The 27497-nt window shown below is 43.7% G+C and overlaps 1 protein-coding gene across 14 annotated transcripts in view; it reads left to right on the top strand.

Moving 5' to 3' along the window:
• CTNND2 (catenin delta 2) overlaps positions 1–27497 on the top strand; it is a 2713436-nt gene that overhangs the window by 572994 nt on the left and 2112945 nt on the right. For all 14 annotated transcript variants that reach the window (XR_011020838.1, XR_011020837.1, XM_068236432.1 and 11 more), the window contains one exon: positions 21045–21600. Coding sequence is in view for 12 of the 14 variants with exons in the window: in XM_068236432.1 (XP_068092533.1) it covers positions 21045–21600 (556 nt within the window). In the remaining 2 variants the exon portion in view is untranslated. The remainder of the gene's footprint in view (positions 1–21044; positions 21601–27497) is intronic.

Below are 27497 nucleotides of genomic sequence, written 5' to 3'. Positions count from 1 at the left end.
AAAATCCACAAAACACTCAACAAACCACCAGGTCGACCGATCATCTCCGGAATAGAATCAGTCACCAGTAATTTATCTCGGTTCCTAGACAAACACCTACAAACCCACGTACAGACCCTTCCCTCATACTTAAAAGATTCACAACATCTCATCCATCTACTGAAAGATATTAACTGGCAATCAGACTACATATGGTTGACTTGCGATGTAACCTCATTATATACCAACATACCGCACCCCTTCGGACTTACAGCACTAGAATTCTTTTTAAGGAGCAACCCCAACATGCCAACTGCACAACAAGCCTTTTTGATAGGTTGTGCTGAGTTCATATTGAAACACAATACTTTTGCTTTTTCAGATAAATTTTATCATCAACAAACAGGTACAGCCATGGGAAGTTCTTTCGCACCCTCCTATGCCAACCTAGCAATGGGCTATTTAGAGTATTTAAAATTCACCCATAACAACCCCTTCTCCTCCAATATAATCTTCTACCGTCAATACATTCATGACCTGATATTCATTTGGCAAGGCGATCCATCACTCATAACCCAGTTTGTAGAATTTTTGAATATAAACCCAGCAGGACTACAATTCACCTCCCAATACAGCCACACTTCCATTGAATACCTCAATCTCATCCTGTTTACCGATTCAAATATCATCAAGACCAAAACACACTTCAAGAAAGTCGACGCTAACAATTACATTCATTTTGACAGTCATCACCACCGCCCCTGGACCACCAACACTCCATATAGCCAATACAGACGAATTTTTCGCAACTGCACAGATAGGAAAGATTACAATGAACAATCAAAAACACTCACAGAAAAATTCAGAGAACACCAATATCCACGTAAACTAATCAGAGATGCCAAACACAGAGCCACCATCCCCAACCCACCACCCACATCACCACCCACTCAAGCAACCACCTCCTCTGCCCTCTTTCCAAGATTCATTACAAAATTCAGCTCCCAACATAAGACCATCAGAACCATACTCAAATCTAGATGGGAAATACTGCTACAGGATCCTTATCTAGTGAAAACCATTCCCAAGAATCCCACATTAACCTTTAGGAGAGCCCCCAATCTCTGAAACCTACTGGCCCCAAGTAGATTAAAGAACCCTCCTTCCAACACCCCAGGACAATCTACCAATCCCTCACGTCCAGGATCTTATACCTGCAAAAAGCCCCGTTGCCAAGCTTGCACCTTCATTACACAAACAGACACTTTCCAATCATTCACAACCAATACCCAGTACACAATAAAACAGACTGTAACATGCAAAACAAGGAGTGTAATTTATTTAATTTCATGCCCGTGTAAGTTACAATATATCGGACGTACTACCCAGACCACCAGTAGCCGCATTGGGCAACACAAGAGAAATATAATCAACAACTATGCGCTGCACAGCATGTCTCGCCACTTTGGTACCCATCACCTCAAAAACCCCCACCTGTTCACGATCACCCTGATAGAAGCCCTACCCACTAATACCACCAATGCTTTTGAGATATTGCGGCATAGGGAGGTGTACTGTATCCAAATTCTGAAGACCTTAGTACCCATGGGGTTAAATGATGTTCTTGAGAAAATCTTCTGATCCAACCTCCCACCTAATTCTATAAAATACCTGATTTTTAGTACTCACAATTTTATACTATTTCAATGGTCCTCTCTTTTACCTAATCAATGTATGATCTTATCTCCTCCCATTTAATCTGTTTAATAATATTTTATTTATTTTTATAATTGCCATTTTAACTTGTGTTTGATTCTTATGCTGCTTGTATCAAATTCAGAGCTTTCAGTATCATTTTTATCCAGCATTGTACATAACCTGGGCTATCATATATACTTTCACCACTAGATGGTGACACTGTTATCTGATCACCACAAAAAATGTTGTTAACAATATATACCGTATTTTTCGGACTATAAGACGCACTTTTTCTCCTCCAAAAGTGGGGGAGAAAAGTCAGTGCGTCTTATAGTCCGAATACTACATATTTGGACCTGTGCCTCAGTCCGTGTCTGCCACAAATACTGTACATACAGCCCCGCATCTCAATCCCTGTGTTCCCTTGTCCTGTATGTCCCATATCTTGCCTCTCCCTTCTATCCCCGATGTCCTCCTCCTCCTCCTCCAGTGCCCGCCAGTGTTTGATTACATACTTCTAGCCAAGCTGTGTTGCCATGTCCCCCATCTCTTATTTCCTGATCGCGATGACCTCCTCCATCTCCATGTTCGCCAGCCTTTTAGATACAAACTAGCAGCCACACAGTTCCCGACATTACCATGCACAGTTTTGCGGAGCTATGGGCCAATCAGGCGGAGGGGCGCTGCCCCAGACCGCCAATCACACTGCTTAAAGTTTCCGGCTCCAATCAAAAAAGCACCCGATAGCTCTGAGGGCGGGAGCACAGCCGTCATTGGGGCCAATCACTGCACTCCCTCAGTAGCAAGGGAGTGCACTGATTGGGCCAATCAGTGCACTCCCTTGCTACTGAGGGAGTGCAGTGATTGGCCCCAATGACGGCTGTGCTCCCGCCCTCGGAGCTATCGGGTGCTTTTTTGATTGGAGCCGGAAACCTTAAGCAGCGTGATTGGCGGTCTGGGGCAGCGCCCCTCCGCCTGATTGGCCCATAGCTCCGCAAAACTGTGCGCGGTAATGTCGGGAACTGTGTGGCTGCTAGTTTGTATCTAAAAGGCTGGCGAACATGGAGATGGAGGAGGTCATCACGATCAGGAAATAAGAGATGGGGGACACGGCAACACAGCTTGGCTAGAAGTATGATGGAGCTGTTGTCCCACCCAAAGCTGTGACGTTTGAATTAAGGGAGCTGCACGGCTGTCAGTTTGAATCTCAAACGCTCGCTGACATGTGGGGTGGCTGCGGAGGACATCGGCCAGGTATATGACGAGCACCAGCGAGAGAAGGGACATAAGAGTTGGGGGACATGAAGGACGGGAACAGCTACAAGTATGGAAAGTATTACACACGGGACAGAGGAGGAAATCCGCAATTAAGATGCCCAGCAGATGAGTGACCGGACATGGAGGACACATGGGGAATACAGGTATGGAGATGCCCTGCAGATGAGTGACGGGACATTGAGGACACATGGGAATACAGGTATGGAGATGCACAGCAGATGAGTGACAGGGGGACATAGAGGACACAGGGGAATACAGGGATTGAGATGCCCAGCTACAAGTACAGTATGTATCTAACTCACTGGTGGATATGGGGATGGAGGAAAAGGACATGGAGATAGAAGGGAGATGAGGACACAGGGATAGAGATGCCAGAATGCAAGTATTTACTTAATACACTAGAGGACATGGTGAGAGTAGAAGGGGCGTTAGGGATAGAGGAGATGGAGGATGCAGGGGAACACAGGGGTAGAAAACACAGAGGAAACAGGGCACGGGGATGGAGGATGGGAACTGAGGGACAGAGAACATGGGACAGAGGAAGGGGGAAGAGGACACAGAGACACCAGGGGACAGAGGACACAGAAAGTTCAAAGAAGGTACAAGGGGGACATAATAACTGGGGGAAAAAGGTCCATAAGATGCCCCTGCACCATAGACACACTATGTTTAGTAAATTATTTTTTTTCCTTGGTTTTTGTCCTCTAAACCTAGGTGCGTCTTATGGTCCGGAGCGTCTTATAGTCCGAAAAATACGGTAGACTCTTCTGATCTATTGGTTTACTAACAGTTTCACAAATAATGCAACATGACATCTTTTTTCATATATATATATATATATATATATATATATATATATTTTTTTTTTAATGATTTTTTACTGATTATTTTTTAACAATGAATACCAGTGACTAGTCCTTACATAGATACTGCCCATTCGCAGAGTTCATCTACTACTATAATTAATGAGACTTAATATAATATAACCAAAAAACCTTGCAGATGTTGACTTGGCTGGGATTCAAACCAGGGACCCAGCACTTGCAAGGCGAGAGTGCTAACCACTATACCACCATGCTGCCTTGATGTCCATGTATGCGTTCCTGCCTCATGACCACTTCCAGGTGCACCCAAATTGGCACGCCTTGCTGACATGGCAGATTTTGATTGGTGCATTAGGATCAATTAGTGCAACCACACTCCCTATATAAGCAGAGCCCACGCGCACATCTACACAGAGGCGCTCACTTCTGCATCTAGACCCATTGAGGTAAGTCACTCTTGCTGAGGTGCTGAATTTTATTATATCAGTTTAGAGTGTTAGTAATTCTTCTTGCAAGTAAGCTCTAGGGCCATAAAATATTAATATATGTTATACTTACTAAACTGACTATCCTTTAATCTAGAAGCTGATCAACTTTAGCATATCAATTGACAACTATGGATGTTTATTAACTTTTGTGTACACTTTGGATTCTTTTGCATATTTTATGATCAATTAGATGCAATTTTTAGACAGAGCGAGTTTTTACTACACTGCGACCACAAATGTTACAATTTTATCATGTCTTCTCATGTTTTTAAATTGCGCCTTTATTTTAAGCTAATTCTATGGGTCATTATGTTTGTATATATTTCTGTTTGTTTTATAGTTATACTCCTGTTTGCCTGATGAAGCAGGACCACACCTGCGAAACGCGTTGCACTAAGTGGAGTTTGATAAACATTTTTGTATTGATATATTGTGACTCAATTGAGTTTTATATTTTTGAGGGAGGTAAGTCCACCTGAACATCCCCCTCTTTTAGACGGTTTTTAAACATTTTTATTCTACTCTGGCGCCTCTGTACACCAAGCCTTGCTGAAATCCTGCTGGAGCAGGGATTTTCTTCCTGCAAAAAAAGGACAAGATGCTACCGCCATGCATAGACTATCGGGAACTCAATAAGGTGACCATTAAAAACAGATACCCACTGCCCTTAGTACCATAACTTTTCCAAAAACTCTGTGAAGCCAACATTTTTACAAATTTGGACTTAAGAGGAGCATATAACCTGGTTAGGATAAGGGCCGGGGACGAATGGAAAACCACCTTCAGATCCCGCTTTGGGCATTTCGAATATCTCGTAATGCTATTTGGACTTTGTAACGCCCCAGCAACTTTCCAATACTTCATCAATGATGTTTTGAAAGACTTTATTGACCAGTTCATTGTAGTTTATTTAGATGATATTTTAGTTTTTTCATCATCACTGGATGTTCATCGCCATCAGGTTTCACAAGTACTTTCCCGGCTCAGGCAGCACCGTTTGTTCGTAAAAGCTGAAAACTTTGAATTTGAAAAAAGATCAATGCAATTCTTGGGTCTTATCATATCTGATGAAGATTTTGTGATGGACCCTCAGAAAGTTCAGGCAATCCTTGATTGGCCAGGTCCCTCCAACAGAAAAGCAGTTCAGAGCTTCGTGGGATTCGCCAACTTTTACCGCAGAGTCATACGAAATTTTTCCGCTACAATTCTTCCAATTACTCAACTTACTCGCCAGAACACTCAGTTTTCATGGAATATGGAGGCCCAGGTGTATTTGACAAATTGAAACATCACTTTACATCTGCTCCTGTCCTCAAGCATCCTGACCCAGCATTACCATTTATATTGGACGTGGACGCATCTGACTCAGCTTTGGGAGCAGTATTATCTCAGAGGCGAGGAATAAAAGCACTATTACATCCAAAGGCATTCTACTCAAGGAAACTTTCTGAGGCCGAAAACAATTATTGTGGGAGATAGAGAGTTACTGGCTATTAAAGTCGCACCAGAGGAGTGGAGATACTTTCTAGAAGGCGCAACTTATCCCATACTTATTTATACGGATCATCGTAATTTTGAATATCTGAAAACTGCAAGGAGATTGAACCCTAGACAAGCCAGGTGGGCACTTTTCTTTTCTAGGTTCACATTTCATATTACATACAGACCCGTATCAAAGAACACTAAACCAGATGCGTTATCTCGCATGTTTCCTGAAGATAAAAGTTCAACCATACCCAATACAATCTTGTCTGATCAAAATTTTTTGATGATCCAACCAGCTTTAGTTGAGCAGCTTTGCCAGACTTCAACTAATCTACCTGAAAGAATGAAAGATTCATTGATTAAGAAAGAAGGACTATGGTGGTTTAATGACAAAATATTTGTCCCAGATGAATTTCGTCCTTTGGTTCTTGAAACCTGCCACGATCATAAGCTTGCAGGGCATTTTGGAGTAACAAAAACTCAAGAACTGGTGCAACGTACCTTATGGTGGCCCAAGCTTAAAAGAGACTGCAAGCTGTATGTGAATTCTTGCCCCACTTGTTGTCAGTTCAAAGGATCAAAATTCAAACCATGGGGATTACTTAACCCACTACCGGTACCACCTAGGCCCTGGTACACCATCTCAATGGACTTCATTGTCGAGCTTCCAAGATCAGGAGGATTTAACTCTATTTTTGTTGTGGTCGACCGTTTATCCAAAATGGCTCATTTCCTACCTATGGAGGGTACCCCTTCAGCACAGACAACTGCCAATATATTTATAAAAGAGATTGTACGTCTTCATGGGATTCCGGCTGATATTGTTTCAGACAGAGGTCCACAGTTCACGTCACGTTTCTGGAAGGCCCTTAGTGACTCTTTAAAGATTCAATTACATTTTTCATCTGCTTACCATCCACAGTCAAACGAGCAAACGGAACGTACTAATCAGACGTTGGAACAATACCTTAGATGTTTTTTATCTTCCTCACAAGACAACTGGGTCCAACTACTACCGTTAGCTGAATTTGCTTACAATAACTTTGTCCATTCATGCACACAGCAATCTCCGCTTTTTGCCAACTATGGTTTTCATCCATCATTTCTGCCGAACTCCCTTCCGGAATCATTAGTGCCTGCTGCGGATAATCTGATTAAATTTCTTCATGATAATAACCAAATTCATTAACAAACAATGTCTCAGGCTCAAGAAAATTATAAGGAAAAATCAGATCTCCATGAGAGAGGTGACCCGGATCTCAAAGAAGGGGACTCTGTTTGGTTGTCCACTGTAAATCTGAAGTTGGTCTGCACTTTCAAGAAGTTGGGTCCCAAATATATTGGACCATTTCCTATCAAGAAAAGAATAGGACAAGTTGCTTATGAACTTGATCGTCCTAGCAATCTTAAGATTCACCCAGTTTTTCACGCTTGATTATTGAAACATATTACTATGGATCCATTTCCTGGACAAAGATCGGCTCCGCCACCACCAGTCCTGGTGGAAGGAGAAGAGGAGTATGAGGTAGAAGCAATCTTGGACTCAAGGAAAAGGTATAACCAGATCCAATACCTTACTAAAGAAGACAAGACAAACACTTATATTGCGCTTTTCTCCTGGTGGACTCAAAGCGCCAGAGCTGCAGCCACTAGGACGCACTCTATAGGCAATGGTAGTGTTAGGGAGACTTGCCTAAGGTCTCCTACTGAATAGGTGCTGGATTACTGAACAGATTCGAACCCTGGTCTCCTGTGTCAGAGGCAGAGCCCTTAACCATTACACTATCCAGCCACCTATTAAGTGTAAAGGGTACGGCATAGAAGAAGTACATGGGAACCAGCGGCCAACATCCATGCCCCTCGATTGGTCAACAAATTCCACAGAGAGTTTCCTGAGAAATCCACCCCTGAGGGCACCCGGAGGCTGCCCCTTAGGGGAAGGGCATTGTCACGGTCAGTTACCTGTTCAGTCGAGGCGGCTGGCACATATGGATGCTGGCAGTCACCCTGGGGGGTCCCGGCGGGCTTCCTTGAAGGGTGGCCTGTCGGTGCTCGCCCACGTGCGTTGCGCGGCGTAAGCGGTCGCGCCGAAAGACGTTGCTGTGAGCGCTGTGTACGCGTGCGCGCAACGGTGTCCTGTTTATGTATGTCTGCGTGATATGTTTGTGGGCGCGTGACGCGTTCCTAGATTCGCGCCAAATGGCCTATTAAAGTCTGGAGAATGCAGCACTTTGGTGCTGTAGTATTGCAGCTAGTGCTGTATCTCCCGTGACGTGACTTTGTGTCTGCCCATTTGCTCGATGTCCTGGATCCTGACCTTGGTCTGCCTGACTTCCCGATTTGTTGCTGAACTTTACCTTGTATGACTACTCGATCTGTTGCCGACCTATGCCTGTCTGAGTACCCGCCTTGTTGCCCGACCTCTTCCTGTACAAGAACCTGCTTTGTTGCCGACTTCAGCTTGTCCAAGGATCTGCTCTGCTGTTCAGCCATCCTGGTTGCTGAGTCCCTGCAGTACCAGACTCAGCCTGTGGGAGTGCCGTGGTTCCAGCTTGGTTGCCACACCTACAGTCCTGCGAGCACTCCTGCCCCTTGTATACCAGGTACTCCTGTTCCCACTCCAGGGATACCGGGTGACAAGTTGCAAGAGTTGCTACCCTCAGTTCAACAGTCTCCATCACCACAGGTACGTGACAGAAGGGATACAATAAAACCTGCATATATGAAGAAAGACTAAAGGTTTTGAAAGAGGGGAGAGGAATCAAATTAACCAAGAAGCCAAATAATATTGATAACCATCTGGGAAAATCTGAATTTACGTTTGTTACTACCTATTCCCGTGATAATAAGAAATTCAAAAGGATGCTTTCGAATAATTGGAGTATCCTAAAAGAAGATCCAGTTATTGGTCATGTACTTCCAGATAAACCAAAAATAGTTTATAGAAAACCTAAGAACTTATGGAATAAACTTTTAAAGAATTGTATCCGTGAAATAAGACCAAACTGAAAGGCTTTTTTCCATGCAGGAAAGCGAAGGTTTGTAGAATATGTGAATACGGAGGACAGAGGGTCACTACTTTCATTTCTACAACCAATTTATTACCTGCAATACGATCAATGCCATTTACGTACTGGAGTGCCCATGTGGCCTGCAGTACGTGGGGAGAACTGGCAGACGTATAAAAAAGAGATGCTCAGAACATGTCTACAACATCACTCATCCAGATAAGAAGTCACACAGTGTACTGGAGCATTTCTCAAAAATTCATAATTGCGATCCTACCGGGATTGAATGCTATGGTATTGACACCATTGCACCACATTGGAGAGGTGGAAATGTGATAAAAACACTTTCCCAATTAAAAACTCGCTGGAATTTCCAAATGAACTCAATGCCAACATTGATCTAAACTGCTTTATCAGAAATGAATAATTTTGGATCAAACTGATTTTATTTATATTTATTTTATTTTCTATTGTGTAGTGTATCATTGATGTGGTTTTACAATAACTTTTAGTGCTTCAAGCATTCTATTTACATTTCAGCGTGTTGTTTTATGTATTTTTATATACAAATTTGTATTTCTATTATGCTTTTGTTCCCTTGCATGTTGCAAGCCTTGCATGTTGCAAGGGTTAACAGTTGAAGAGAGGAGGAGTTGTGTGTATTTATTCAGCCTTGTGTTGTGTAGCCCCACCCCCTGACGAAGGCAAATGGCCGAAACTCGAGTCAGGAAGTGAAAGCTACGTTTTACTATCTGCAAATAAATCAAGTCTTGAGCTAGTAAGTGCCCCCCCCCCCCCTTGCATTGCTCTCTTCATCCGCAGTGTGCACTATTGTTTTTCATTTCTTTCATAGCCAGGAAGCATTGGTGGCACTCTCACTGGCTTGTATACGTGCAGGAGCCACTGTGGAACACAGAGAGAGTGGAAACAGGAAGTTGGTGTGTCAGCTGACCGGGAAGCGCCGCGGTCTGGCTGAATCTCCATTGAGCTGAGTTTAACTCACTCTGGATGTCGGGATTACATCAAGATTTGTGTGCTTTCTGATTCAAGGAAACAAAGAGACCAGTGTTTCAGGAGGAGCTACTGTATTGCTCCAATTATTACTTTTAGCTCACAAGCTGGAGACATTTGCTTGGGCTTCACCATTTGTGCTAAGGTACTTTATTTACACACCGCACGTAGGTGCGCGTATCCAGCTGTGGTAACTGCTTTGATTGCGCTGAGGTATTTACTGTTTTTCTATGTTTGAGGAACATGCTGACTATGTTTAAGTAACATGCCATCTAACTATGTTTCTGTTAAGGAGAAACTTTTTCTTCTTCTTTTTTTGTAAAATATTTTTTTTCTTCAAATAATTTGGAATGTAGGGGCCGAGGGGAGTGAGGAGGTCCCAGTAGGTTTGCCCAGTATGGGGTCCAGACATTTCTGATGGTGGCCCTGGGTTTTACTACACTGTCATGTCTGCTGATATTTAATGCGATAAAAATCAGTGTAAAGCAAGCACTCAAGGAGGAGAAAAGATGGTGGATGTGCTCAGGCTTGCAGCGTCTCTGCACTCCAGACATTCCAACAACTCCTCCACAGTCAAGCCAGCCCCATCCGTAGTGTTATAGCTCTTTTATTTGCTACAATAGCATTACAAGCATCTTCCCAGCGACAGCAGCGCTGTTTCGATCATCAAATCTTTCTCAAGCTGTATAAAGTAATGTCCATTAGTTTATACAGCTTGAGAAAGATCTGATGATCGAAACAGCGCTGCTGTCGCTGGGAAGATGCTTGTCATGCTATTGTAACTAATAAAAGAGCTATAACACTACGGATGGTGCTGGCTTGACTGTGGAGGTGCTGATATTTAATGTACAGTTATGAAATATTGATGTACACAATAAAGTACCTGTCTGTATTGATTTAATGTGAAAAGTATATTTATAGGCATACCCTATAAAAAAAATCCAGTAAATATTTGTAGTTTTATTTCTACTATTCTTTGTTATTACACAGCCTGAATAGGAACAACACTAAAACAACAGTAGGCATGCCACTAAAAACTGCAAAATGCATGCAACTTGACATTACCTCCAGGTACAGGCAGGTGTTAACCACTTAAGGACCGGGCCAATTCTGGCAGATCTGTGCTGGGTGGGCTCTCCAGCCCACAGCACAGATCTTGTTGCAGGCAGGGCGATCAGACTTCCCACCTTTTTTCCCCACTAGGGGGATGTCCTGTTGGGGGCAGGGGTCTGATCGCCGCCGGCTATATGCGTTTAGCGGGGGGGGTCCTCAAAGCCCCCCTCCACAGCGATTCCCAGCCTCCCTCTCTTGCCCTCCCTCCCCTTCTCTCTCTGGGCGGCACAGGACGGCGATCCTTCCTGCGCCGCCTCTGATAGGCTTCAGCCTATCAGATGCCGGCGATCCCCGGCCAATCAGAGGCCGGGGATCACTGATCTCCTTTACGGCGCTATTGCGCAGCATGTAAACACAGGGGATTTCTTCCCCGCGTGTTTACATTTCGCCTGCGAGCCTCGATCGGAGGCTCGCAGGCTGTTCACGGAGACACCCTCCGTGAATTGACATGGTTTCCATGTAATTCCACTTACGACCTGCCGCCTAAAAATAAAAAACACATGTATAAGTAGATAAATACTAGTTCTGCTTACATAACAGATGTATTACACTGCCCACGTTATGATTCCTGTGAATTTTATAAAGGAAAAGCAGAGAATCCTATTCTAGGCAGTTGCCATCTTGTTTAGCTTTGAATGAAGCTAATGCTGACATTTCTGCCCTCACTCTTGTTATCCCTCCCTCCCTTGCTCATTGTGTATTCGTTACCACCCTCCTCCCAGAGGGCTCGATTCACAAAGCGGTGATAACTCAGTTATCACGCCTAAAAGACTCACCGATTTTTGCTCTAACTCGCGCGAAGTTTCCGCGCGTACGTGCGCGCGCAAAGTCCCATAGGGCTTAATGGGAGCTTCGCGCGAAGCGGGGACGCTGCGCGCGCGCGTGCGCGGTTGCGCGGAAAATTCGCGCGAGTTGCTTCTTATCATGCCTAAAGTGAGTTTAGACGTGATAAGGGGCTTTTCACTGGCGTGCAAACACTTTGCACCGCTTTGTGAATCAAGCCCAGAGTCTTCAGACACTCCCACTGAAGTCTAAACTAGGAAGTGCAACTGTCATATACACAGGATTTATTTATGCTGTGACTGCCTGAACTAAACTCTCTAATATATATATATATATATATATATATATATATATATATATATATATATATATATATATTACGACCAGAACCCGAAGTCTGGCCACTTCGGGTTCTGGCCAGTCACAACGCAAAGTGGCCACCTGATGCGGCCAATATAAGAAATGGTGCACAATTTCGGACTTTGGCCAGCCAGAACGCGTTCTGACTAAATGTGGCCAGCCAAGTCCCGAATCATACCTCAGGAAGTGCTGTCCCCCGCTCTCCGTTCAGTTAAAGTTGCACTGCTGCCCCCCGCTTTTCCCCGTTTTTCTGCTGGTCCAATTCCCCGTTCGTCTGCGAGGACCCAGGGGCTGCCTGTATACTGCCTGCATGCCAGCATGTAGAATTGCGGGTGGGGGATTGATCTATGCCGCGGATACCCGCTTTCCCAGTTGTCCCCGCAGGTCCCACGATGCAGCATACAGGTCCCATGAAAGGACCCGAGGCTTCCTTTCATTCATATGACCCTGGACTGCCTAAATGGTGCCCGCTGCTTAATGTCACAGATAGGAGGTGACACAGGAGCCAGGGCTGCAATTCTCACAGGGAGGTCAACAGAGACAGTGGAGGGGGGAGGTATTTGATAGGAAGATGGGCTGACTCATTTCATCAATGGTGGTGGGGGGGGGGGGTAGAGGAGGTTAACATTGGAAAGAAGATGAATTCAACACAACCATGTAAAAGACAGAAGGGAGGAGAACATGAGGAATATGAGATTACTGATCTGAGATTTGTGCATTTTGGACTTTGGCCGACTGACTTTGGCCATTTCTAGAACTGGCCGGCCAATGTCAGAAATTCTCAGCATTTTGGACTTTGGCCAACGTCAAATCGGCCAGTTCTAGAAATGGCCGGACAACTCTAGAATTGGCCGATTTCTGGTTTTGGCCGTAACATATATATACAATCAAAGTTAGAGAGTTTAGTTCAGGCAGCCACAGCACAAATAAATCCTGGGAAGGTACCAAATTATACACACACACACACACACACACACACACACACACACACACACACACACCTCTCGTATTCCACCTCCTCCTCCGATTGAAAGCAAAGTCCCCCCTGGCTAGCAGTCAGGAATGTGAGCCCAGAGCCCCCCTCTTCCTCAAAACCACCTCTGCTCCGGAAAGTATACACTGACCACTGACAGATGCTCCCTGGAATGCAGAGGAGCTCTGAAGGTGACTGGCCTCGCGACAGCAGCCTTCCATACACAAGCCTGGAAGGAGGGGGCCGCTGCAAGATGAGCCCGCATTGTCGCTGTATGCAGACAGTTCACCTCTTCCCTGCTCCATACCCAGTTACCCAGCCTTGGCACAAGCAGAAGGGGTCTGGAGTGTGATCTTTACACCACTGTGCAGAGTGCCTATTACACGCAGGCAGCACAATCAATCCAGGACAAGGAGGGCTTTAGAATGAGGGGAAATGAGAAAGAGAGGAGGAATACATTATAGATAAAGAGCCCACAGCGTGCAACTATTTGGCACCGTTGATTTAAAGGGCCAGTACCAAACATTACTGTGATAACTCCATATCATAACTGCTGAAATGTTTTTAAAAGTTTGGAATACAGGATTAGCATCTTTATTACTCAAGAGACTCGGACCAGTTTCTGTTGAAATTTGATTTCTATGGTGATAATCCCGCTTTAAACTGATCGGTAAATCATGTGCTAACATGCCTCCTAATTTCCATGAGAATAGCTATTTTCGATAGAATTAATGCAAACTACCTCATAATGTACCGCATGAGGTAAAATGTGACTAAAATCTACCAGAATTGCTAAATGTCATTACCTCATGATGTAATTTGTTTGATAACCCTACCACAATAGAGGCCATTGACTTTAAAATGGAATGGATCAAACTTGCTTCCTGTCCGCCCCTGTACCACTTGTGCTAGTATGGGGTGCCCCAGGGCTCAATCCTTTCTCCCCTGCTTTTCACGATTTACATGTTACCACTTGGAAAATGAATCCAAAAACATAGCCTGACATACCACTGCTATGCGGACGACACCCAACTATATCTTTCCTTCAAGCCTGGTGTGACAGACCCAACTCTAACTATAAACGCCTGCTTACGTGAACTACAGCAATGGATGAATGACAACTGGCTGAAACTGAATGCAGACAAAACGGAAGTCCTTCTGATCGGAGGGCAGCGCATGGCAACAAAACAACTCAACTTGCAGTCCTCCCCACTGGGAATAGGAGGCACGGATCTACGCAGCTCTGATCATGTGTATAGCCTGGGAGTTCTAATTGATGGGAATTTAGACTTCAGAACTCAAATCTCTGCTGTGGTGAAATCATCCTATTTTTACCTGAAGAACATTGCAAAAATCAAGCACCTCATCCCCCCAGAAGATCTGCCAACCTTAATCCATGCCTTTATTACATCCCGACTGGACTACTGTAATGCTCTCTACACTGGCCTTCCAAAAAAGGTCTTGTACTGCCTACAGCTGATACAGAATACTGCTGCCAGACTCCTAACCAACCAACCCCGTCACTGCCACATAACGCCAGTCCTGCACTCCCTTCACTGGCTACCTATAGAATGGAGGGTCCTATTCAAGATCGGCCTACTGACAATGAAATCCCTGAATAATCTGGGCCCTGGATATATGAAAGATATGTTGCAGCTGCATAGCAGTCCCCGCATTCTCAGATCCACAAGTTCTAATAATCTAGTCATACCCAGAGTCCACTTGGAAACTTTTGGTCCCAGAGCCTTCTGTCATGCTGCCCCTACGTTTTGGAACTCCTTACCTCAACAGATCAGGACAGCGCCATCCCTGGACATGTTTAAATCCAGACTGAAAACCCACCTGTTCAGTTTGGCATTTGCAGAAATATAACTTTTGTTGTGTGAATACTTCATCCTACTACCAATTACTGAATCTGAGAGAGCCTAAGCGCTTTGAGTCCTATGGGAGAAATGCGCTATAGAAATGTTATTGTATTGTATGGCAAAATGATAAGCCTCTGGAGAGTAGAGAAATTTCCTGTCAGTTGAGGGTTTGAGATGACATAACAATTATTGTGGTTTCTTCTGTGATCTCCATGTCTGTATATAATTGGGGTTTTGCAGCGTTAGCTCCACCTGGATTGCAGTGGGATTTTGAAAAGGAACATTGGTCAAAGCTCTGCTGTCGCTATGGGTTTTCTGTGGAGGAAATAAGATAAAAACTCCAGACTATGATCTCAGCCTGTAAGCACTATCTTCTGTCAACTGAGCAGCGTACTTATAGTTGCAGCATTCATAAGGACATATTTACATTATTTACATCTTTAGGCTAGATGCACACATAGCAGAATTGCTAGCTTTGCGGAAAATGCAGCGGTTTTGACTCTAATGGAAGTCTATGGGCTGCAGGAAAAAACGCATATCAAAAACGCATATACGTTTTTGATGCGTGCGTTTTCTTCAAAAAACACAGCAAAAATGCACATAATTAAAGTCAATGGAAACACAATGGTATGTGTTTTCCATGCAGTTTCCTATGCAGTTTTTGAAAAAAAAATGTTTAATGATGCATTTCAGATTCCCGTTGTCTTCCGAGCGATTTGCATAAAACACAAAATAAAAACGCATGAAAAATGCATACAAAACACATATGCGTTTTGTATATGCGAACTGCAAACATGATAAAACACTCGCAAAACGCTTGTAAAATGCATCTGCGGAAAAAAAACGCTAACGCAAACGCACCAAAAATGCACAAAAGCGCACACAACATAAAATGAAACATGACATAAAATGCTTGAAGGAATAAAAAAGAGGCCGAGAGCCCAATGTAGTGTAGTATTTTGGTAAAAGGAGATGAAGTGCAATGATGCAACGGTTATACTCACAAACAAGGGTTGCCTCATAAGCAACCACTGGATAGGCAGGTGGGGAGAATTATAACCTGACCCCACTCAGGTATAAGAAGTCGTTCTCTGTAGACAGGAAATAACCGGGATGCACTCAATATGCAGGCAGGTGTAACAGAGGTGCCAATCAGAATAAAATAGTTAAAAACCGTCTAAAAGGGGGAAGTTGGTTGACTCACCTCCCTTGAAATGAAAAAACTGGACTATGAAACGTTACTGAAAATCAAAGTAACATTTATTTACAGACTCCAAGGATGCAACGCGTTTCACGGGTCACTATCCCGCTTCATCAGGCAATATTTTGGAGGGTACTGGGTGAAGAAACAAAGGGGAGACAAGTTGCCAGAGGAGCACTTAACACAAGACCCAAATAATATGCAATAAACACATGTAGAATTATTTGGCATGAACATCATTTCTGAATAACATGCAGTCCAAAATAACTAGTATGGTGCAAAGGAACCAAATTCATGCAAAAATCTGTGTCTATGCAAAAAACGCACTAACCGCGTAAACATCATGACTAAAAGTTAACAATTAACAGTTAAAAAAATAATCATCATAAATATCAAATAGCCATAAGAATGTCAGAATATCACAAGTGTATGTATATGTGCACACCATACTCATAACAGAATAGTATACAATATTTTGCTGATGTATTCAGTATAGTAACTGTATTGCTGTGGGCATAAACTCTATTGTACATTATAGGAACTATCAAAAAACGTGCATAAGTGTTTAAAATAAAATGCACTTACCAATGTCGGGTCAGTAATTTGGTCAAGCACCTCTGTAGAGGTCTGGGGCGCGCGGCATTGGGAATATGAAGAGTAAATGGTGCCCATCAATAAGGACGGGTAGCGTGCGACATAATCGTCGCATAATATTAACGTGTAGAATGGTGGGCCGGTGCGACGTAAAGGTCACATCCGGATAGGTCAGTATAAATAAAGTGCAACGTTATCGTTGCATAATGGATGGATGGGTGGCTGCGACGTAAACGTCGCACCCAGATATGCTAGAGAGAGTAAAGTGTGATGTGATCATCGCATCAAACAGAGTGTAAGCGAACACATGCGCGGTATAATCTAAGGAGATCATAGCCTCCATGTTGGTTATGGGCGTACGGTGGAAGACTGCACCTGCGCATTATTGTAAAGGATTCCTCCATATCATTAGTGACTATAGGGAGTTTTAATGCAAGTGTGCTGGAGAAAATCAATTATGAAAACACATAAAAAAGGGAATGAAGGAACTTCATTTTAAACATCAAAATATAAATCATATGAAATTAATGTGAAAACACAGACAGGTAGTAAAAATATAACCGAGTTGATATAAAGTGGGCTACTGCCATCTGCTGGAAGGAAAGTAATATACGTATCATTCACCAACATGTATAAATACATATACAGGTAGTCCCCGATTAACGAACGAGATAGGGACTGTAGGTTCGTTCTTAACCTGATTCTGTTCTTAAGTCGGATCACTGTGCCATCTCTGTCCCCTGTACCTCCTCTGTGCCTCCAGTGTTCTTCTCTGTGTCACTTCTGCCCTCTGTACCTGCTTATCCAAGTTTAACCACTTCAGCCTACAGCGTCGAAAATCTTAAGCATCCGAGCAATGTTTACCTCCCATTCATTCGCCAATAACTTTATCGTTACTTATCACAATTAATTGATCTATATCTTGTTTTTTCCGCCACTAATTAGGCTTTCTTTGGGTAGTACATTTTGCTAAGAGCCACTTTACTGTAAATGCATTTTAACAGGAAGATTAAGATAGAAATGGAAAAAAATCATTATTCCTCAGTTTTTGGCCATTATAGTTTAAAATTAATACATGCTACAGTAATTAAAACCCATGCATTTTATGTGCCCATTTGTCCCGCTTATTACACCATTTAAATTACATCCCTATCACAATTTATGGCGCCGATATTTTATTTAGAAATAAAGGTGCATTTTTTCAATTTGCGTCCATCACTATTTATAAGCTTATAATTTTAAAAAAATTAATAAGATACTCTCTTGACATGTATATTTAAAAAGTTCAGACCCTTAGGTAACTATTTATGTATTTTTTTTTTTTTTTATTGTAATTTTTTTTATTTTTTTTTAAATACAAAAATGTATTTGGGTAATTTTAGTTTGGGAAGTAAATAGCTAATTTTAGATGTAATATAATGTATTTTTTATTTAATTTAGGTATGTGGGTGCAGTTTACTATTTGGCCACAAGATGGCCACATTCAAAAAATTCCTAGATGCGAACGATCTCGCATCTAGGAACTATAAGAAGAAGGTGATGTTTCCTGGGGGCAGAAATACCGCGCTCTCTGATGAGAAAGCGTCGGCATTTCTGCCGGAGACTTAGATCGGTGAATGGGAATTATATTCCCATTCACTGATCGGGGAGGCAGCGGGAGCGCGCGCGGGCGCGCGCCCGATCGCGCGCACCACTCGGCTGCAGCAGCAGTGCCCATCTGGACGGACATATCCGTCCAGATAGGGCGAAGTGGTTAAAAGCCATTTTTCTTAGAATTTTTCAAAATCGATTTTCTCAAAAACTAAAAGTCAAATTTGAAAAAAAAAATGTTTTTTGTTCCCATAGAAACATGGCTTGTTCCCATGGAAACAGAAAATCCATGCCGTTCATTACGACGGGTCGTAAGTCGGGCGTTTGTAAGTCCTGTAAACACTTAAAAAAAAAATTACCATTAAAATTGACAGCAACATCAGGGGTAGCAAATCAGTGTCCTGTGTGCATAATGTGCTGATGTCATAAAAATTCTGGCATACTACATCCACTGCAAATGACACAGAGTAACAAAAACATACATGCATGCCCTTATAATTTCCCGCCTTGACTACTGCAATGCCCTTCTGTCTGGTCTCCCTATGACCCGAATAGACCCGCTGCGGTCCATCATGAATGCGGCAGCCAGAATTATGCACTCCTTCCATCGCTCCACCACGGCGGCTCCCCTCTGTGAATCCCTCCACTGGCTTCCTATCCAGTCCAGAATCAGATTCAAGATACTGTGTCTGGCCTACAAATCTGTCCACAAAACCTGTCCAACCTACATTTCCGATCTTACTCAGAGGTACACACCTAGCTGCTCACTCCGCTTCTCGAATTAACTTCTCCTGACCGCCCCCTGCATCACCCAGTCCCATGCACACTTCCAGGACCTCTCAAGAGCTGCTCCAACACTATGGAACTCCCTACCTCCACCCATTAGGGCAGCCCCCTCCTTCAATATCTTCAAGAAGGCCCTTCAAACTCACCTTTTCACTCTGGCCTACCACCCCTCACAAATGCTCTAAACCCGCAGCTGAACTCTGGTCCTCTACCTTTCGTGTCCCTACCTCTAGATTGTAAGCCTCTGGGCAGGGTCCTCCTCCTTTTGTGTCCTACCTGATGCACCTTCATTACTGTGCACCCGTGCTATGCATTTGAGTGACCCTAACTTGCCTAATCTCCATGCTCCTATCCAGTGACTGACTAAGCATTACCTTGTACTCATACTGTGCTGCGTGATCTGGATTTTCTTGTATTCCTGTATTGTCATATTGCTGTATAACACCCCTAAATATTGTCTGTAACCTAAACTAATGTCCAGCGCTTTGTAATATGTTGGCGCTTTATACATACAATAAATAAATAAACACAGCTGACACGACTCTGTGCAGCCCAGTCCAGCTTAGGTAAAATCGCCGTCAGATAAGACGACCCTGGGGAGGGCCAGGGACTGTAATGAAGTATGGCTTTAGATAACACAGTGCCAGAAACTGACAAAGGAGGCGTCGATTCTGCAATTGCAATGAGGTAAATAACTTTTTTTTATGATCTTCGCATCGTAAGTCCTTTAAGAGTGTGCAGACATACATTTGCTTTATGTACAAACCAATTCGGCCTTGTTCACAATATAAATCACAATCGCTGGCCTAGCCTTTTGTGATTTATTGCCTAATATTTTTAGCGTCTCCCGGCATTCACCTGCACGCTGTGATTTTTTATAAAGCGTTTTTCTAAGCGTTTTTGCAGAGCGATTCTGGTTTTTCACTTCCTGACATCAGTAAGGATGTGAACTCTTTCACCCGGAAATGAATAAATACAATGTATTTATTCATTAAAGTGCTGGGAAAATCGCTATACAAAGCTCTTTTTCAAGCATTTTGTGATTTCCCAATACCTTCCACTGAGGCAAATCGCCCTGAAAATGGTACAGGCAGCGCTTTGGTGAGCGGATCGTAATCAAACCGATGTGAACACTCTCAAAGGGAATCATTGCCCAAGTGCTTTTAGGGCAATTTTCTAAATCATAGGGAATCATTGCACTAGTGCGTTTAGGGCGATTTTCTAAATCGCTAGCGCATAAAAAAATTCCCAAAACACTGTTAGTTTGAACAAGCCCTTCCAGTTGATCAGCCTTGTTCGCGGTATTGCTCCTGATCCTAGCCAGTTTTCCTTGCTTATGTTATATATCGGTTCACCGCCGATATATACATATGTTAGTCAGTCGTTTCTAGTTTAATTGATAGCTGTAATTTGTAATACGCTAGGAAATCATATCTATTGTATATTTGTCTATGTATTACATTTGCCTGCCTTTGACTCTGCTATTACCTGACGATTCTGTGCTGTCCTTGCGAGGTAGCCATTGCTGTGGTTGCTATTGGTTACCTCACTCCTGTCTTTGTGAATGCTTCCTGTCACTGAGGCAAGTAACTAGATCAGCAAGCATTCATTCTGCCAGCCTCTGTCCTCCTCCTAGTCCTGTCCTTGCAGGTAGCCATTGCTGTGGTTGCTATTGGCTACCTCATTCCAGTCTGTCTTGTATCTGTCTGAATGTTTGCTATTGCAAGAGCAGCGCAACATCGCACTGGGCTGTCATCGCGTGTTATCAGAAGCCCAAGCTGCAGTTGCTCTGGGCAGCCTGTGTAGCCTCTTCCATAATTCAGCTCTCAGCCTTGTTGTGCTGGCTGGTGAGAAAATATGACCCACCAGCGTTACATTAGGTCTGGCTTCCTCATCCCTTCATCCCTATTTCTTAATATATTAATATAATAATTAATAATTTACTTCTGGTAGGAATTTTATCTTGTGTGTTTTCAAATCACTTCAATATTCTTTTTTTCCCCTACAGGGTAAAAACAACAAATTGGGTCACTTGACATCTTCTGAAAATTTCCAAACACATGTTACCTCTCAGTCAAGAGAATTTGTGCCAAGTCAAGGGAGTGCTTTCCATTTGCCTGATTCTCAGCATTCTTCAACTATTTTTTATTCAAGTTCAACATTGCCGGCACAGAGAGTAAGCTCTCCATTGTCAATGCAGCAAGTGGGCTCTCCTACAAAACTCCAAAGGGTAGGCTCTGAGAGTACTGGCTACAGTTCTACACAAAGGGTTTCTTCACCTAAGCAATCTCCTAGTCGTCTTGCCAAATCCTACAGCACCAGTTCACCTATTAACATAGTTGTGTCGTCTGCTGGTTTATCTCCATCATCTGTACGTGTGACTTCCCCACCAACAATTCAGTCTAATATAACCTCTTCGCCTCTACATCAGTTAAGTTCAACCATTGGAACATATGCTACTCTGTCACCTACAAAGCGTTTAGTTCACTCTTCGGATCAGTACAACAAGCATACACAGGAACTGTATGCCACAGCTTCACTGCAAAGGCCTGGAAGCTTGGCAGGTAAAGTGAATTTACTGTCTTTTAAACATTCAAGCAATATTATTTTCTTTATATTTTAATAGCTTCTGTAAACTATGCATATAGATAGATAGACATTCAAGCAATATTATTTTCTTTATATTTTAATAGCTTCTGTAAACTATGCATATAGATAGATAGATAGATAGATAGATAGATAGATAGATAGATAGATAGATAAACACACACACACACACTCTCACTCACTCACTCACTCACTCACTCACTCACTCACTCACTCACGCTCTCTATCTCTGTATATTGACCATATGTGATGTTAATCAACAATTTTAAAACAATTAAACTGTCTAATGAATGTATATATTTTATATGAGTATCTTTTTTTAAATTGGAATACTGAAACAATTTTGCCTTTTTAAATCAGTAGGCACTTGGAAATGCTAACTCCAGATGAGCAAGAAAGATTAAGGAACATTAGATACTTATCTGCCGGTAATTTTCCTTTCCAGATGTGTCCATAGCAGCACGATAGGATTAAGTCCCTCCCACTTCACCCCAATATGCATAAATTAAATCCCTGCAGCTTCCCACCCTAGTCTTGTTACTCGGAATCACTGAATCTAGGGAGGGAGCCTCTTGTTGCCATGGACACATTTGGAAAGAAAAATTACTAGCAGGTAAGTATCCAATTTTCCTTATTCCATATGTTTCCATGGCAGCACGATAGGGAGATAACTAGTCACAAAAACACAAGGTAGGAATGAGGTGCACTTTAAACATTTATTATACACTCAAAGTATTTACTCTCAATAAATTACTTCCAAACTGAAGCAAAGAATTTGCAGCGGGATCTACCCTGTAATGTCTCATGAAAGTGTTCAAAGTAGCCCAATTTGCTGCTTGGCAAATTTTCTCTGGGGAAAGCTTTGTGAAAGCAGCCCAAGAAGCTGCCATGCCTCTAGTTGAATGAGAGGAAACCTGCTCTGGAGGAGGTAAGTCACTCTGTCGATAAGCGTCTTGGATAGTTTTTACCAGCCAGTTTGTGATTGTCCTTGATGATGCAGATTGTCCCCTTTTGTACCCTGAGGGAACTACGAACAATCTCTCTCACTTTCTAATAGATAGTGCAGTGTTCTCCCCAGAATTTTTTCCCAGCCGGGTTACATGAAAAAGTAGCCGGATGGGGCAAGATGACAGAATGTAGGGCCAGTGCTATTCTGCTTACAGCAGAGGAGCAGGTGAGCTGATGTCAGCCGGGTGCTCACCAAAACTAGCCGGGTGGAGTACCCAGCTAACATAGCCCGGGGAGAACACTGTAGTGTCCTAGAGATGTAATCCTTTAAACAATCCTCACATCTAATGGATAAAGGATCTTTGAGTTCTTCTCCCAGAGTGTAGGCAAAGTCCAGTCCTGATTGAAATGGTATACTGATGATACCTTGGGAATTAAATGCTGTATCGGTCTCAGAACTACTCTGTCTGGAAAAAAAGTTAGCAATGGCTCCTGCAATCCTAATGCTTGTAGCTCTGAGACTCGCCTAGCCGATGATATTGCTACTAAAAATACTATCTTATTGTAACGATCGGTGTCAGCCAGAACAGATTTTCTGATTATTGGTGATCTGCAGTATCACCAATAATACAGATGTTATGCCTGATTATGTGGTAAACTGCAGAATCACCAATAATACAAGTATAGCAAGACACACAGGATACAAAGATGTAAGATGGTGTTTGGTGTAACAGTAAATATAGATGGAGATACCTGCTGTCCAGAGGAGCTGGTGAAGGGGGTATCTCTAATCAACACAGTATCAGTATTCCAGCCAGCTGGAGACTCAAAGGAGTAATGATAGGTTCACCCGAGGAGCGGGTGATGCACAGTAAGACAATGTAGCGAGATCACTCGAGGAGCGAGTGATTCAGACTGTACTGCAACAGGTGATCCCCTGAGGGGCAGGAGACGCAGACAGCATATAATGATAGCTATCAACCTGAGGAGCAGGTGATTCAGACTATACTGCAGCTATCAACCTGAGGAGCAGGTGATTCAGACTATACTGCAGCTATCAACCTGAGGAGCAGGTGATTCAGACTATACTGCAGCTATCAACCTGAGGAGCAAGTGATTCAGACTATACTGCAGCTATCAACCTGAGGAGCAGGTGATTACTAAACTGAGAACCCCTCACCAGGACTAGCTCCCTGGTGAGGGCAGAAGAGTCAGACAAGCAGGTTTGGCAACACACGGACAGATACGGTACAAAGGCGGAAGACAGAATCAGAGTGAGGGATAGCCAAGTCGGCAACTTGATCAGATATGCAAAGGCACAGAATCACAAGACAGAAGAGTAGTCAAGGGTAGCAGAGGGTCATAAAAAATAATACAATTCAATGAGTACTCTAAGCTATCAACAGAATCTGTCTAAGTGTGGATCCCCAGCTCCTGCTGGTTCTAGGCACACTTTCGGATCAGACTATGGGTCTGAGTGCTAACACGTAGCATATGCAACAACAGACGAGGAACAACTGACAGGCCTGTTCTATATATACTGGGAGCACTCCTAAGCACCGCCCCCATCACTCAGCCAATCAGGATCAGTGCTGGAGTCAGCTGACCGGCTGATCAGCTGACTCCCCTTCTGCTTGCATAAAGATCCTGTCTGTGCACGCGCGCGTAGACCTCAGTCTATGTGCGACTGAAGAAGCAAGCAAAGTTCCACCATGTGACCATGCGGCGAAAGCCGCTGGCTGAGACACGGAGACAGCCGCCATGCCACTCGGCACTGCGGCGGCCTCCTCCTCATTCCCCACAAAAAAATTTTTTGGCATTCAGAAAGTCATTAGGAACAGTAGAGGGGGGAACCATGACAAAATCCTCAAGCAGATTGAAGCAAAGTGGATTTTCCGGTTGAATTGTATGGCTCCGAATGGGCTAAATGAGGGGTTTGCGTATGCACCCTTTTTGGACTAGATGCGATCTGTATAGTGTGAATCTACAAGGATATATGTGTGAGACTGACTCTTCTAAAAATGATATTTTATATGTATATATAGCTTTTTGGTCTGATTTTGGCCCTAATGCAGGGGCCTAGAGCACAGTACTTGTAAACCATGAGCATTATCCTCTATCCCCCCCTTCTCCCTCTCCCTCCTCCTCCCCCCCTCCTTCCCTGCAGTTGGCCTGAAAAGGTGCCCCCTGTCGAGTGTGTCTCTAATGAATATACCATAAAGCTGTCGGATATATAGATATACAGACGCCTGGGTGGTATTGCGTACCACTTATATAATGAGAGGCACTACCTAGCTTATATAAAAAGAGGGACTCCCGAGGTTAAAATCGGGATGAACAAATATGCATGCCTAACCGTGAGTTATAGGTAACAAATGCGCCGGCCAAGCGGCTTTAGCATACAGCCATATGCGCAGATGAGGTCGCATGATACAGAGCAAAAAGTGGGACTCCCGAGGTAAAACTCGGGGTGAATACCTACAGTTATGCATGCCTGATCACGATTTATAGGTGACAAATGCTCCGATCAGGCCGCTGCAGCACACAACCAGATGCGCAGATAAGGTCGCATGAGACAGAGCAATAAGAGGGACTCCCGAAGTAAAAATCGGGGCGAATATCTAACCGTTATGCATGCCTGATCATGATTTATAAGTGACAAATGCACCGATTAGGCCGCTTTAGCATACAGCCATATGCGCAGATAAGGCCGCATGAGACAGAGCAAAAAGAGGGACTCCCGAGGTTAAAATCGGGATGAACCAATATGCATGCCTAACCGTGAGTTATAGGTAACAAATGCACCGGCCAAGTGGCTTTAGCATACAGCCATATGCGCAGATGAGGTCGCATGAGACAGAGCAAAAAGTGGGACTCCCGAGGTAAAACTCGGGGCGAATACCTACAGGTATGCATGCCTGATCACGATTTATAGGTGACAAATGCGCCGCTGAGGCCGCTGTAGCACACAACCATATGCGCAGATAAGGTCGCATGAGACAGAGCAAAAAGAGGGACTCCCAAAGCAAAAATCGGGGCGAATACCTACAGTTATGCATGCCTGATCATGATCTATAAGTGACAAATGCACCGATCAGGCCGCTTTAGCATACAGCCATATGCGCAGATAAGGCCGCATGAGACAGAGCAAAAAGAGGGACTCCCGAGGAAAGAATTGGGGCGAATACCTAACAGTTATGCATGCCTGATCACGATTTATAGGTGACAAATGCGCCGCTGAGGCCGCTGTAGCACACAACCATATGCGCAGATAAGGTCGCATGAGACAGAGCAAAAAGAGGGACTCCCAAAGCAAAAATCGGGGCGAATACCTACAGTTATGCATGCCTGATCATGATCTATAAGTGACAAATGCACCGATCAGGCCGCTTTAGCATACAGCCATATGCGCAGATAAGGCCGCATGAGACAGAGCAAAAAGAGGGACTCCCGAGGAAAGAATTGGGGCGAATACCTAACAGTTATGCATGCCTGATCACGATTTATAGGTGACAAATGCACCGATCAGGCCGCTGTAGCACACAGCCATATGCGCAGATAAGGTTGCATGAGACAGAGCAAAAAGAGGGACTCCCGAGGTAAAAATCGTGGCAAATATCTAACAGTTATGCACGCCTGATCATGATTTATAGGGGACAAATGGGCCGCTGAGGCCGCTTTAGCATGCAGCCATATGCGCAGATGAAGGTGCATGAGACAGAGCAAAAAGAGGGACTCCCGAGGAAAAAATCGGGGCGAATGTCTAACAGTTATGCACGCCTGATCATGATTTATAGGTGACAAATGCGCTGATCAGATTGCTTTAACATGCAGCCATATGCACAGATAATAGGGGGGATATGGAGGAACTATGGGGAGATAGGAGAACCCTGGATAATGAATGAGATATACTACATGATGGACAGGTAGGACACACCCTGCTGGGCGACGCCCAGGGGAGAGAGGAAATGCTCAGTATATAAGACTGTGAGTTAAGGGCGGCATTCAGCTCTGATAGGGGCTATATATGCTGACAGTTATGTGGGGCAGGGGCACTGTATATGTTTGATGCACAGCACTGTATATATGTATTCACTCCGGACGAAGGCGTTTAGCCGAAACATGTCGAGTTATTTGTAATTTTGTACACTGTTTGCATGGTGTGATCCCCTACTGTCCATTATACCTGTGTTTGGTGCAAGAGGGTGTGATCAGCAGGTTCTATTTGTGCATGTACTAGCTGTGCATAGGTGCTGGAGAGGAGAGCCTTTTCCTCTCCATGACACATGCACATAGATGTACAATCTTTATCTACCTGAAAGTGATCCATCCCAGTGATATGATACATATGTGACACATTAGTGTCAAACACCAACGCAGCTGTTTATGTTTTATAAATGCTGTACCTTTGATATACCTGATTTTAATAGAACTAATAAAAGTTATGTTTTAGTGCGCTAGGGGCCTAACCCTGTTCAGGGAACACGTATCTCATTCCCCACAATCCCAGGCATAATTCCATCATGTATCCGCGCGGTGGAAACCGCCGGCTGAGACGCGGAGATAGCCGCCATGCCACTCTCTGATGCGGCGGCATCTCCACAATCCCTTACACTTATAAGAACGTTGGAACAACATACAGTCCTCCACTGGAGTAAACGGAGGTCTTGACAGGACGTCCAGCACCAATGGCAAGTTCCACTTAGGGAAAACAGTCTTTGTGGGTGGCAAAGAGAAACTGAACTACTAAAGGGTTTAATGCCCATCTCTCATCCGTTAATGCTGTCAGGGCCAAAACCTGGACTTTAAGAGAGTGATATCCCAGACCTTTTTCAAGACCAGTCTGTAAAAACTGAAGCACCTCTCTCACTTGCGGTTTAAGTGGATTAACCTGAATCTCCTCCGC

This window comes from Hyperolius riggenbachi, chromosome 5, assembly GCF_040937935.1.
Source record: "Hyperolius riggenbachi isolate aHypRig1 chromosome 5, aHypRig1.pri, whole genome shotgun sequence".
NCBI lineage: Eukaryota > Metazoa > Chordata > Amphibia > Anura > Hyperoliidae > Hyperolius > Hyperolius riggenbachi.
Note: the sequence above shows the minus strand (reverse complement) of the source record. Positions and strands in the feature narration are given on the sequence as shown.